Raw genomic sequence first — 15,519 nt, forward strand, 5'->3', positions numbered from 1 at the left:
GGGCTGGGTGAATGTGATTTAGACTGCACCGAGAGTGAGGATGGGGCAGCAGAGAAAGGTGTTAGTTTGGGATATAGGGTTGTTTGATAGGCTGGATTTCTTGGGTGTAACTTGAGCTGGGGTCAGGAAAGGGGGAACAGGGTGTCTGTCTCAGAAGGAGGCTCCCTGTGTACTACCTCGGGAAAGGGCATTGTGTAGTTTTGAATTTGTAAGTACTTTGGTCTGAGGTGAGTGCAGGGAGTGGTGTGAGACAAGGGGCAAAGGCAGAGGAGGGGTTAGATTACAAACGTGGAAAATAGGAAAAGAGAACCAATGAACAAGTTGGGGGTGGAGGTGCCCAGAAATTCAAGGTAAAGAGAAAGAGTATATGAAGACTCTTCCATGTAGGGACAGGAGGTGAGAGTAGATAATGGGAATGTTGGGATAGTTATGTGGTACTCCAAAAAAGGTATGTGTTTGTTGGCTTGTTTGTTTTGTATGACTATGAGTAAAGTACATTCTTCCTGTCTGTGTACCCTAGATTTTCTGGGATAGACCTGAAGTAAAACACTCCATTCTTTTTTTTTTTTGATCAATTTATTTATGTATGTATTTATCTTTGACTGCATCGGGTATTCGTTGCTGCATGCCGTCTTTTGTTAGTTGCTTGGAGCGGGGGCTGCTCTTTGTTGTGGTGCGCGGACTTCTCATCATGGTGACTTCTCTTGTTGTGGAGCATGGGCTCTAGGCGCGCGGGCTTCAGTAATTGTGGCACGCAGGCCCATTAGTTGTGGCTCAAAGTCCTGGAGCGCAGGCTCAGTAGTTGTGGCGCACGGGCTTAGGTGCTCCGCGGCATGTGGGATCTTCCTGGACCAGGGCTTGAACCCGTGTCCCCTGCATTGGCAGGCGGATTCTTAACCACTGTGCCACCAGGGAAGCCCTCCATTATTTATTTATTTTTTTGTGGTATGCGGCCCTCTCACTGTTGTGGCCTCTCCCGTTGCAGAGCACAGGCTCCGGACGCACAGGCTCAGCGGCCATGGCTCACGGGCCTAGCCGCTCCGCAGCATGTGGGATCTTCCCAGACTGGGGCACGAACCTGTGTCCCCTGCATTGGCAGGCGGGCTCTCAACCACTGCGCCACCAGGGAAGCCCCATTTTTTTTTTATTCATAAATTCTTCACACATTTATCAAAATGAATTGGGGCAGGTTTTTTTTTTTTCATGTTTTTAAGAAGGAAAGCATAATGCATGTTTCAGTAAAGGTTAAGATTCTTACCTGAGAACTTATACTTAGGGTTGAAGGTTGAGAAGGTGAAGCGATGATTAAAGAAAAAAAGCAGAAGAAAAGATAGAGGCAGAGGAAGGTTTTAACATTAAAGGAGGAACTTAGGGGAATGACTGGCTGGTGGTAATGACACGGTCCGTTGAAATTTTGCCTACCAGCCAAACCCAGGCCTCTGAGTAGAGTGGATGTTATGTCATTGCCGTTACACCAAATGTTTGTCTCTGCACTGCTTGTCAGATGTAAGGCATAACAGGAATGAAAGGTAAAATAGGGTGAGTATTGGAAGGTAGTTGAGAAAGTTCCATAAATAATGTTAATGTACTTCTGAAACTTTTATGGACTTTCGAATACCAGTTAAAAGACTTAGCCAACCGATATGGCTTTACTAAATGCCAGGGTTCCTCACAGGTGACTTTTCAGTCTCTTAGATAGTTCTCGACACAATAGTTTCAGTTTTCGTGCATACCGTGTATACGGATGCCTGTAGTTTTATCAAGCGAGAGAAAAGGAATTGTTTTATGAAAGCAGAGATGTGTGAGCTGTAGTGATCCATCTTTGCTTATAGAACAGTAAATGACTAGTGGATGGGAGAAGTGTGAGGAAGGGATATTTCTTCCCTGTAATGCTTTAATTTGCATTTACAAAGCACCTTTAAGCACCTTTTTTTAGGACTCCCACAATCTTCCACAATTTTTGTATCATCCATTCCACTCTTGCTGGATATTTGTGAACTAAGCTGCTGTGAGTGTTCCCGTATCCGTCATCTGGTGTGCACGTGCACAGTGTCTCTGAGGTGTACACCTAGGAATGGAACTGCTGGTTCACAGGCAGCGTGACTGTTTATGCTGGTTTATGCCCATTGTCCCGGTGTAATTAGTAGTATAGCACCTTTAATTCTCAGCAGTGTCTGGATTTGGATGATGAGCTGTATGGTTGCCCTAGTCACGGGCTATGCTTGTCTTCAACTTTACTAGGTACCAGTCAGACTGTTTTCCAAAGTGTCGTACCACGTTATACTCCCTCCAGTATATTATCTCATATATATATACGATCCCTGGCTTCTCGTCCTCCTCAACTTAGTTTTTTCAATTTAGGCAATCTGGTAAACTTTGCATTTACTTGATTAGTAAGGAGGTTGAATAGCTTTTCATATATTTATCAGCTACCTGGATTTCCTCCTTTGTAAAGTTCCTGTTTAAGTCGGCCCTCACCCCCACCCGCCTTTTTGTAAATTGGTCCTTGTGTCTTTCATTGCTAGAAGTTCTTTATTTACTCTGGATACAAATTCTTTGTCCTGTGTGTGTGTTGCAAATGCCTTCCATTCTCTGGCTTGCCTTTTCACTCTCTTTTTTTTTTTTTTTTTTTGCGGTACGCGGGCCTCTCACTGTTGTGGCCTCTCCCTGTTGTGGAGCACAGGCTCCGGAAACACAGGCTCAGCGGCCATGGCTCACGGGCCCAGCCGCTCCGTGGCATGTGGGATCCTTCCGGACCGGGGCACGAACCCGTGTCCCCTGTATCGGCAGGCGGACTCTCAACCACTGCGCCACCAGGGAAGCCCTGGTGTCTTTTAATGAACAGAACTTATTAATTTTAATGGAGTCAAATTTACTGGTCTTTTTTTTATGGTTAGTGTTTTTTTTTTTTTTTCGTTACGCCGGCCTCTCACTGTTGTGGCCTCTCCCGTTGCGGAGCACAGGCTCCGGACGCGCAGGGTCAGCGGCCATGGCTCACGGGCCCAGCCGCTCTGCGGCATGTGGGATCTTCCCGTACCGTGGCACGAACCCGTGTCCCCTGTATCGGGAGGCGGACTCTCAACCACTGCGCCACCCAGGGAAGCCCTGGTTAGTGTTTTTTGTGTCTTGTTTTAAGACTCTTTTCCTACCCTCAGGTTAAGTAGATAATTCTATCAGTATTCTAAAAGCTTTACTGACCTTAAAAGATGTATGATTATGAGTCAAATACACTCTTTTGACCCCATCCTCGCCATTACAAATCTGTTTTTGCTTTTCTTCACTTTCTTCTGTTCTCTGTCTTGAATTTTTACTTGTCTGCAACTATAACTAAGAGCCAGGCGCTGACTTTCCCTGTCTCATAGGAGAAAATGGTCATATAGACGGAAGTTCAGCCAGGTTAGATTTTACAGGTCTCCAGCTGACTGTATTGCCCTTTTTCCTTTTATGAGCTAGCATTTTATTGTGTTCCTGCTATGTGTCTGCCACCATCCTTGGTTCTTTCATATTTGTTATCTCAATTATTCCTCTTTACAGTTCTGCAAAACTGTACATTTTTCTCATTTTTACAAGCGGGAAGACAGACTTAGATTGATTCAGTAACATGTCCAATATCACACAGTTTAGGTAGCTGACAAGGTGGGGACTTGATTCCTGAACTCTCTAGATCCATCCCATCATAGCACATCACCTTGTTAACACAAGCCTGTTTGATAAGATCCAAAACCGATGAGAATAACTTTCTTTTAATGTAATATGTGCTACTTTAAGCACTCATAGAGATAATTATTGTGAAACCGGATAAAACTGTTGACCTCTCTGTGTATGTTAAAATAGGTAGAGTAGTGCGTGGACCTTAAGAGGTCCTTGGATGGGCAGTAGAGGTTCTGTAAGCCCTTGAAATTGTATGCAAATGTCTGTATGTACATGTGTTCCTTTTAAAAAATAGATCTGTAATTTTCTTGAGATTCTCAGAGGGCAACCCTAATGTGTTTTAAGGCTTCACTGGATATCCTGTTTGAAGACATCTGTGATAAAGTTAATGCAGAATTCTGAAATGATGTGTATTTTCAAAATAATCTTTAAAAAATTCAGATGTCAGATTTTTTTCTTAATATGTCATTCTCAGTCTTTGTCATTAAAACCCAGCTAAAGCTCATCTGAGAGTTGGAAGAAAACTAGGATTGAATAGCAATTTTTAAATGCCAAAAAAGATATTCTAAATTTAGTTGATTATTTCTTAAGTGAAAGTGCTTAGTTATAATATCATCATTACTAATCAGTGTACCCTGGCTCCAAAGGCCTGATGACTTCACATGACTTTTCATCTTGTCTCTAAAATCCTCTGTTTTACAAGGGATCAAATTTCCTGTGAGGTTCCTAACAGTGTGATTAAAGTTTAGAGACTGAAACTGTTGAGCACTTAAATGCAGGGATGACTATGCAAACGTAATTCATGGGCTTCACCAGGAGATTTGGGACATGTCTCTACTAATTTATGATGATGATATTGAAATTAATCTTTGCTAGGGATTATGGAAGCCATAATAGTTTATTGATGGTTCAGTTATTGTTTGTTGAAGCAGATTTACACAATTATAGTTTAATGACATAACAAGGATATTGTCAACTAGGAGCGCATGACATGAAAAATTAAACTTCCAATTAATCTAATATGTATTAGTTGAAATGATAATTTTCATGGTGATTTAGCCTCTTAGAAATCCTTGGAAAACATTATTAGCTTATGAATTGAAAACTCTCTATGTTAATGAGTAGTGAGAAAGAACTTAGTATTATTATCAAAAGATGGGGAATTAAATATTCAATTCAGCTAACATTTATGGAGTGCCTACTCTGGGCTTGCTGCTGAGTTAGGCTCATAAATATAAGTTGAACACGATTGATATGTGGAGAGAGGAAATACTGGTTGCTTTTGTTTGTTCCTTCAGTCATACTTCCCTCCAGCCTATACTGGATGGATGCCATTGCCAGAATTATTCAAACGTTCAACAGATTTGTGTGTGCGTGCATGTGTGTGTGTGCTTGCACTCCACTATACCTTATTGTGTCACTACTCCTGCAGTGGCTTTCTGTTACTTCATCTGTCATGTTCACACGCCTCAGCCTGGCTTTTGTCACAGCCAGCTTTATTTCTTATTCCTCTTCAACACATCCCCACTCCAGGCATGCACATGGATTAGGTATCCCTTTAGTCTGACAGCTCATTCTTAGCTCTGTGCCTTCTCCTAGATTCCCTTCATTCATTTACTGATGCATTCATTTAACAAATAGGCATTGAGCCCCTCTTATGTTAAGTTGTGGTCCTGGGAAGTCTTGGGGCACGCCAAGATGAATCAAACATGAGTCCTGTTCTTAAGAATTGTACAGTCTAGGGCTTCCCTGGTGGCGCAGTGTTTGAGAGTCTGCCTGCCAATGCAGGGGACACGGGTTCGAGCTCTGGTCTGGGAGGATCCCACATGCCGTGGAGCAGCTGAGCCTGTGAGCCACAACTACTGAGCCGGCACGTCTGGAGCCTGTGCTCCGCAACAAGAGAGGCTGTGATAGTGAGAGGCCCGTGCACCGCGATGAAGGGTGGCCCCCGCTCGCCGCAGCTAGAGAAAGCCCTGGCGCGGAAACGGGGACCCAACACAGCCAAAAATAAATAAATAAATAAAAGCCATTTCTAAAAAAAAAAAAAAAAACACTACTCAAAAAAAAAAAAAAGAATTGTACAGTCTAGTAGGGGAGATGAGGTCCGTGTATGAGTAAGCAAAATACAAAGTGGAAAATGAATGCCAAATAATAAGAAAGCTAAAAGCTTCCTGTTAGACAAAGTGATGTAGGGCTTCTGAGAAGGTATCTGTTTGCACTGGGCCACAAAGGATTTGAATTGGGGTGGAGAGGCCAGGCAATTGTCCAAGTTCTGCCTTGTCTTTCAAGGTCCAGTTTAAGTCCTCTCTGTCCAAGGGATGTTTTACCCCTCCACACTCAACAAGGAATAGTCACGGTTGTTTTCAGACATTTTTCCTTCTGTATTCAGCGGAACCCTTTCTTTGAAGTGAATCTTATGGAGAAGCCCATTATACATAGAATAGTTAAGGTAGAGATCTTTGTTTGGTGCAAAGGATTATGGTGGCCCTAGTGTTTAACCCACAAGGGCACCTTCAGGTGGTGCCCATACCCAAGGCACTTTCTTACAAGAGATCCAAGGAGCCTAGTTTGAAAACCAATGGAGAGACAGGAAAGTGTTTAGGTTTTAGCATCTGAATTAAAATCTTTCATGACTTAGTGGTCTGAGGTCTTGACCTTCAGGAATCAGTTTTTCTTTTGCAAAATGCGGGCAACAATGCTACCTTACAGGGTTATTTTAAGGTTTACTGATAATCTATGTAAAGTGCCTGGTCTACAGTAGGTGTTGGACAATGGTTGCTATTATTATAGTTTAGTGCTTTATTTCTTTTTTAAAAAAATAATTTGGGGTGAAATTCACATAACATAAAACTAACCATTTTATTTTATTTAGTACTTATTTTTATAAATTTATTTATTTATTTTTGGCTGCATTGTGTCTTTGTTGCTGCACGTAGGCTTCCTCTACTTGCAGCAAGAGGGGGCTACTCTTCGCTACTCTGCGCGGGCTTCTCATTATGGTGGCTTCTCTTGTTGCGGAGCTCGGGCTCTAGGTGTGCAGGCTTCAGTAGTTGTGGTGCATGGGCTCAGTAGTTGTGGCTTGCAGGCTCAGTAGTTGTGGCGCACAGGCTTAGTTGCTCCGCGGCATGTGGGATCTTCCCGGACCAGGGCTTGAACCTGTGTCCCCTGCATTGGCAGGCAGATTCTTAACCACTGCGCCACCAGGGAAGCCCAAAACTAACCATTTTAAAGTGAACAATTCAGTGACATTTAGTATATTCACAGTGTTGTGTGACCACCACCTCTATGTAGTTTCCAAACATTGTCATCATTCCAAAATAAAATCCTTTACCCATTAAGCAATTTTTTCCTAACCACTTCCCCCATCCCTGCCTAGGCCCCACCAATCTATCTTCTGTTTATAGCTTTATCTGTTCTGGATGTTTCCTATAAATGGGATTATTATGATACGTAACCTTTTGTGTCTGGCTTCTTTCACAACGTATTTTTGAGGTTCATCCATGTTGTAGCATGTATCACTGCTTCATTTCTTATTATCACTGAATAATATTCCAATGTATGGATATATCACATTTTCTTCATCCATTCATCTGTTTATGGATATTGACCTTTTTCCACTTTTTGGCTATCGTGAATAGTGCTGTCATGAACATGAGTGTATGTGTACTTATTTGAGTACCTGTTTTCAGTTCTTTGGGGGTGTATACCTAGAAGTGGAATTGTGGGGTCATACGGTAATTTTATGTTTAACTTTTTGAGGAGCTACCAAATGGTGCTTAATCGCTTCTTATACCCACAGCATCTACCATAGGGCTGTACTCACAGAACAACATCTCACTAAATATTTGTTGGTTGTTCTTTGATTAGTATTTATAACCTCACCTCCCAATTCACGTTTTGGGCCTTGAGCATTAATTTTAAGGGAAATAGATGCATCCAGGACTTGAAAGTTAGCCAGTATCACCGTACGGATGTATCTGATTGTTGTCAGACAGCAGATATTTGTTCACCGAGGATGCTGTTTGGAGCAGCTGTGCTAATGCTCTGTGGTGGGTGGTTACAGAAGCAAAGTTAAGGTCCCTTCCCTTCAGCAGTGTATGTTCTGTTTCAGAAGATATTGTTAAGATTTGTGGATCCTCACTCAATTACATAGCAGGCTATGAAAAAATCCAGGAGCCTATGAAAGTGAGAGAGCTAAAAATAACTGTTAGCAAGCGAAACTCAGGATGACAAAAGAGTAAACTCTACTATTAATCTTTATTTTTTTCTACCACTGTTTTTGGCTCATCCACAATCTCATGACACGAGTGTTATGACATTGATTTTGAAACAACACACATGAGCAAAAGCTTAGAGGAGGCTTCACATATTATTTATGATCCAGGGTATTTTGACTCTTCTTATTGCTGACATGTGTATTTATGAATAGTGTTGATATTTATATAATACTAATGAAGCCAAAAGCTCAGTGTTGGACTAAGCATTTCTCTAGATCTGTTTAGAATAGTGTGTAATGAGTGATGTAAATAGTGTTTTACTATAAGACTGTATGATACAACCATATAATTTACTGATGTTATTTTGTAGTTAAAAATAAAATGATTCAAAACCTTAGAAAATAGAATAATTTAATTTTGATGTAACATGAGTCCCCAGAATTAATTTGGAATGACTTATTCTCATTTTGATAGGCTTTTAGTCCAACTTTCAAGTTTTTATAGAAAAAAATGAAAAGAGAATAATGGTTTTTAGGGTTGTACTTGTAATAGAATATGCTGTCTACGTATGAAACAAATCCTAGGGCTCTGGAAAAGAGAAGTGGTATGGATAATTCTGAATCAGGGGAAGAAACATTTCTATTTGCCTTTTGAATGAATTATGCATATTTTTCCTTAGATTTGTCTTTCTAGTTAGATACTGCTTAGACTAAAATTAAATTGGTTTTCAATCTATTCTGTTAGCATATACCAATTTACAGTGGGGCCAGTGGGATGTCAGAAACAAACCAGCCTAAGATTAAAAAATTTGCAGTGGATAATATACAAAGTGGATAATATACATGTGTTTAGTTGAGAATTGGCTGCAGATAAGAGACTTCTGATTTTGTTCCACTCCTAGCTCTGTGTGTGTGTATGTTTTTAACACTGATTCGGCTTGTAGCGAAGAGCTGCTGTGTTACATCTGTTTCTGCCTAGTTAACTCTGCTGGTTGGTGTCAGATGAGAGCTAATTTTGATATTAAATTGAGGAGTGGGGTGTGTGTCTGGCCGCGGGAAGGGAGAAAGGGGATCCAAGGTTGCTTGGTTGTTTTGTACACTATCAAAGTGCAGCTATTCACAGTGTTGTTTTACATTTATTTTTTGCCTTTGAAGTAAAAATGATCATTACTGCCCTGAAATGTGACCTGTACAAGCACGTACTTACTATTGTGGAAAATGGTGCATCCTTCTCTTAGGTGCAGTTATTGGCCATATCTTGATAGTTCAATCAGTACCTAGATGCCAGGTGACCTTTGGGACAAATAGTGAATGTTGCCTGGGAAAGTTAATATTGATCTTTAAACAATGTTCGACTTTTTTTTTTCCTCCAGACAAAATGTTATACCTGCCTGGCTATTTGAGTAATAGTGGGATTTTTTATTTTTTAAATGATGGAATTCTTTTTTAGACTCCATCACAAACCTGATTTTTTAAAATGCGGAGAACAGGTCTGGCCTTAAAGAAGAGTGAAAGTTTACTTCTTTAGGCACTCGCTGTGGGGCTTCATGTCCTGTCCTGAATTCCATGTTCTTAAATACCCTTTAGTGGTATGAAAGAGCTAACATACCACCAAACATAGTATACCAGTAAATTCACTGCAGCTGTTTGGATTGAATAGTTGTGGAGATCCATAGATGGTTGCTGAATTTTAGGGATGTCCTTATGCCCAAATTAACATTTACATTTTTTTCTTTTGGCAGATTTGCCTGAAGATCTGGACAATCTTCTTTTTTGTCATGGACTGTTAAAACACTTGGAGTTCCAATTCTGGTATTTTCCCTTGTTTTATTATATTTTTAAGATATAAAATGTCAGTCTTGTTGAAATGTGTTGGTAATGGAGATGAACAATTCTTTTGATTGTGGTTAAGATTGTGGTAATAGCTTGTCATGAAGGTATATTTTAAGTGTTTATTAGTTATGAAATGTGTTTTGTTTTAATGTATGTTCATTTGCTTGTGTAACCAAAATGCCTGAAAGCAACTTTGCAATATTGGATACTTTTCTGTGACCTCTTTTCCTGCTTCCTGCAGTTGTATTTTGTGCAATCAAATTAAATTAGTTGATTCATCCTGAATAAATGATGAAAGATGAAATAATTATTTGGACATGGTGAAATGTCTTCTAATGAAATTTTGCCCCAAACCATTTTACCTTGGAAAGATCAGCTTCCTGTTTTAAACTTACTAAAGCAGAGTGATTCCTGTGTTCTATCGTGAAAGTGGTTGCACTATGAAAGCCAATGATTTCATTCCTAAATACACCTTGTTCCAAGTCTAACAGTCAGTAATTTATATAATGACACAAAGGGGAGTGCTTATTAGATTTGCAGATGACATAGATGACAGAATCAAGATTCAAAACAATTTTTAACAAGTTGGAAGACAGACTCAAACCAACAAGATGTACTTGAACTGTGATAAAATTTTAAAATCCCAGCATTTAAATTTGCATAAGGAAGAGAATGAAAAGACTCGGCTTGACAGAATTTTTGAAAAAATATCTGGGATTTTCAGTTGGACTGCCTGCTTGGCATGAGCCAGTTGTATGGCAGGTCTGGTAAGGAAGTTCATGTTACCTTGGGTTGCATTTATAATTGGATAATGCCTGGAATGCCAGATTTTAAGATGGGCATTAGCCAAACTAATGAGTGACCAAGAGGAGGAGGTGCTTGGAAACCTGTGATAATGTGGGCATGTTAAGGAACTGGGATATGAGTGGTCCAAGGTGGGGCTGGAGGTAGAATGGGATTTGATTGTAGCAGTTTTCAAAAGATACTTGTTTTCAAGTATATGAAGACTCCTCATAATTAAAGAATTTCTTGAGATTGTTCCAGGGGAACTAGGACTAGTGGGTAGAAGTTATGGGAAGGCAGATTTTGGCTCCTGTGAGCAAGAAATGTATTACAGTTAGAGCTGTCCAACAGTGGCATGAGCTGTCTTAAGAAGTGACAAATTCCTAATCACTGGAAGTATTTTGAGACTTTATGGCCTATCTGTTGGGGATATTGAAAAAGGGATCTTTTACTGTTTAACTAGAGGTTGGACTGGATAACCTCAAAGGTCCCTTTAGCCCCAAGTTTCTAAATCTGAGGGGAGAAAAATGGAGTGAACCTACAGCTTACTGATTGCAAAAAGGACAATCCTTTTTAAATTGCCTCTTTCAAGCTGACTGAACTAGTATAGTTCAATGGCCTAATTGTTTTCAGCAACAGAATCTTTGAGAGCAAATGTTAAACTCTTCAGTGTATCTGGCTAAAGTTTTGAGGAAAGACATTATTTTCCCCTTTGAGGTACATTAAATGTAAGTAAACAACCAGAGATAACTTTAATTTTATATTTTATGAGACATTTTTCAGAGTGTGTAGACATTGTATTGGATGGAAGTGATGATAGCTACTATATACTGAATATTAGATACTGTGTTCACTTAATTCTCTCAACAATCCTGGGAGGGATATACTGTTATTTCCCTACAGGTAAAGTGATGGAAATGTTAAGTCATTTTCCCAGGGTTTCTCTGCTAGACATTGGTAGGACTGGCATGCATACTATTAGTCTAATTGCAGAGGTGGAACTAGCTAGAGCAGGCAGTCATGGCTCAGGTGAAGATAGCGCTGACTTAGACTTTAGAATAATGGCATTTGAGCCTTGAGTCTACTACTGACTGTTATCCTGAGTGAGTTCCACCTTCCCCTGAGCCTCAGTTTACCCATTGAGTCATCCTGCAGATTACATGACAAGTTACACGCAAGCACACCCTGTAAACTTTAAACTATAAGAAAGAGTTAAGATGTGGATATTATCTGTGAAGAGCAAGGTTAGAGCCCAGATATGACCCAACTCCCAGGCCAGGATGCTTTGACCTTGTGCTCTTGGCAGGTGTACTCAATACCAGATTGGAGACCTAGGGGATTTTTGTGTACACCAGGAGGTTCTCAGAGAGCAGTATCACTCCCTACCTGGTATCAGATTTGTACAAACCTTGCTCGAATTGAGCAGTTTCATGAGCTAACTGGGTAGTAAGACACCTAGAGTTTTCCATTGTTCGAAAGGTGACCGGTTATGTTACTACATTAGTTTCAGTTTTCCAACCTGTGGGTTAGAGAATGTCACCAACCCTCTTCAAAGGGATGGGAAAACATGATTCTGTAGAAATGGCTCAATGGGAAATTTTCTTACTTGTGAGACTTGGGAAATAGAATGTTTGGCTGAAATAGAAGAATCAGGATCATTGCTTTTTTTTTTTTTTTGGCTGCACCGCACATCTTGCAGCATCTTAGTTCCCCAACCAGGGTTAGGGATCAAACCCAACCCTGCCCCATGCAGTGGAAGTGCGGAGTTCTAACCACTGGACTGCCAGGGAATTCCCTCTTTTTTTTTTTAAATGATTAAATGAATTTATTAATTTCTTTAATTTGGTCAAAAGTATCCATCAAAAATTTTCAGCAAGCATCATTTTAAATGGTGAAATGTTAGCACTATTTCCTTTATAATCAGTAAAGGATGAAAATAATCATGATCACTACTGCACTTCAACAGTGTGCTGAATGTACTGATTAGTAAGACAAGAAAAAACATCATTCTAAATGGTGACTCTACATTTTTTACATTAAGTTTAGGAACAAGACAGAAATGCCTACAATTACTATTATAGTTGACATTTTTTTGAGGTTTAGCAAGGGGAGGAAGACAACAACATAAAGCAATCAATATAATTATTGGAAGAGAAGTAACAATATAATTGTATACTTAGAAAAACCAAGAAAGTATAGAAAAACAATACTAGAATTAATGAGCTATTTTGGTAAGATGGCTAAATACAAATCAAACATTAAAGAAATAGCTTTTCTATGTTAACAATAACCAGAACGAAATGGATATTAGTAGCATATTCCACTTACAATAGTGACAAAAGTCTAAAATATTTAGAAATAATTTAATACAAAAGGCATAGAATCAATATAAAAACAAAACACTACAAAATCTCTCCGTCTTTTTTTTTTAAGTTTCAGATTTTTTGCAGTAAGTTTAATATACTTCCATCAAATTTTTTGCATCATAGACTTATTCTTTGATGTTGATTTTATGTTTATAGTAGACATATATCTTGAACCACTGTCATGTAATTTTATTAATTTCAATAAAGGTTATCCATTAAATATATAGCTTAGATGTGGTCTCTTAAATGCCCCATGAATAACTCATATAAATAACGTGTAAAATCCTAAAAGAAATTCCTTCTCAGGCTGTGACCCAGTTTCTGGTTGGCAAATATAGTCGCTCTGGCTTTGTTACATAATACCTGCCTGTCATTACTTCTGTGGTCATTTTGCATCTGAAAAGGTAATACTAAAGAGTCTTTTAATTTATTTTTAGAAGTTTCATTATTAAGAGCCTTTCCCCCCTTTTTAATCCTTTAAGGTCTTGATTTCCTGTTTAAAGATGTTCTTCACCCGAATGCAGTTTTTCCTGTTGGTCAAATAAGACAACTATCAACATTGCCTGTTTGTCCTCTTTTTAATCTCTAAAGGATGGATGTTTGTAAGATGTTGCTTAATATGGTCTGGAATACTCTGGCCGTTTGTTGAATTGTAAATGACTTTCAAATGTGCAAGTTCTGTTAAATACAAGGAGAACCTCTATGGGTAACTTTTGTACTGAAGAAGTCATTTGTCAACCATGGTAAAACTTGCAAACCCACTTTATACAGAGTGGATTCTTGAAGCTATACAGAAAATAAAAAAGCAAAAGCAAAGGCCCTCTGAAGAGAGAATCTGCCATGCAGTCAGCACTTCCCATGGGTTGGATAAGAAGACAGTCTCTGAACAGCTGGAACTCAGTGTTCAGGATGGCTCAGTTCTCAAAGTCACCAACAAAGGCCTTGCCTCCTATAAGGACCCAGACAACCCTGGGCGCTTTTCATCAGTTAAACCAGGCACTTTTCCTAAGTCAGCCAAGGGGTCTAGAGGATCATGTAATGATCTCCGCAATGTGGATTGGAATAAACTTCTGAGGAGAGCAATTGAAGGACTTGAGGAGCCCAATGGCTCCTCCCTGAAGAACATAGAGAAGTATCTCAGAAGTCAAAGTGATCTCACAAGCACCACCACCAACCCAGCCTTTCAGCAGCGGCTGCGACTGGGGGCCAAACGTGCAGTGAACAATGGGAGGCTACTGAAAGACGGACCACAATACAGGGTCAACTATGGAGGCTTAGATGGCAAAGGGGCTCCGAAATACCCCAGTGCTTTCCCATCGTCCCTCCCACCTGTCAGCCTTCTACCCCATGAGAAAGACCAGGTAAGTGCAGAGAGAATGTCAATACACTGTAAATATTGCCCATTTGACTTGCAGAGTTTCAGTTAAGTTTTATACAGACATAAGTTCTGAGTTAAGTGTGATAAAATAAAATGTTTTGCCTCAGAGCAGGCTTATATATTTTAAGAGGTATATATTGTTTTACAGTATAAATTGTTCTCTATTGTTTTACAACGTATTAAGGGCTTCCTCGCTGGTTGACTAAGAATTTAATGTGATGATTATGTGGTTTGTTTTTTAAACTATGATTGCTAATCCGTGCGTGCTTGAAGGGACCAGGATAGATAACTTTAATCTTCCTTCATCAAGGCAGGATCATATATATTTCAAAAATCCAAGAAAGGCCATTATATGTTTTTCTCTTTTAAAATTATTATTTATTTTTTTAGCTTTGTGAGGTATAATTGATATATTTTTCCCTTTATTGTTATTTCAGAGAAGAAGGATCTATAGACTAATTATTTTAATACTGATAGTCTGTGCATTACTGGAACTGTTTTAATATGTGACCTAAATCCTGCCTGTTTCAATTTAAAGTCATTTGTTATTGTTCACTTCTCAGCAGGTGAAAGTAAATGTTTATTTTGTCTCATACTGTATCTTATAATCTTTGGTTTCTCTGGGCCTTCTGTCATTTCCATAATAGTTATACATATATGGCAGATTTCTCCTTAAGTTACTGCTACAATTTAAAGTCTTTGGTTAAGTAGGATTTTCCTTTGTTTTATTTCAAAGCTATTGAAATTACTGCCCAAACTAAAACCAAAACAGAGCAGTAGCAAATTGTTTATAAAGGTTTCGGCCCTCCAGTTTGGGGGCTTGTTGTCTGTCCTTTGGGTGAGTGGATGCATTGATAGCAGTTAACTTTACACCTTGTAAGCCATTAGCCATTGTTGATAGAAAGGGTGATGGTTGTATGTGCTAACTGCATTTTCAGAAGTGATGGAAACAGTGTTAGGAAAAACTGTGCTCCTGATGACTTGTTTTTCCTCTTTGGATACTGTTGCGCATAAGATAGACCCTGCTTCCCTTCTTGCCTTAAGCTGATAGAGGCCCAGTTCTACAAACTGGGTGGGACCAGGTGATTTGCCTTTCCACAGACCAATCGAAACCCTAGAATTTCTTTCTTTTTCTTTTTTTTTAAAATGTATTTTTTTAACATCTTTATTGGAGTATAATTGCTTTACAATGGTGTGTTAGTTTCTGCTTTATAACAAGGTGAATCAGCTATACATATACGTATATCCCCATATCTCCTCCCTCTTGCATCTCCCTCCCACCCTCCCTATCC

General features: G+C 39.4%; 1 protein-coding gene across 1 annotated transcript in view; it reads left to right on the plus strand.

Moving 5' to 3' along the window:
* KAT6B (lysine acetyltransferase 6B) overlaps nucleotides 1-15,519 on the plus strand; it is a 181,681-nt gene that overhangs the window by 1,224 nt on the left and 164,938 nt on the right. Inside the window, 2 exon segments of the mRNA XM_004273083.3 lie at nucleotides 9,610-9,679; nucleotides 13,332-14,210. Of these exon segments, the coding sequence (XP_004273131.2) occupies nucleotides 13,590-14,210 (621 nt within the window). The 5' untranslated portion in view covers nucleotides 9,610-9,679; nucleotides 13,332-13,589.

This window comes from Orcinus orca, chromosome 14, assembly GCF_937001465.1.
Source record: "Orcinus orca chromosome 14, mOrcOrc1.1, whole genome shotgun sequence".
NCBI lineage: Eukaryota > Metazoa > Chordata > Mammalia > Artiodactyla > Delphinidae > Orcinus > Orcinus orca.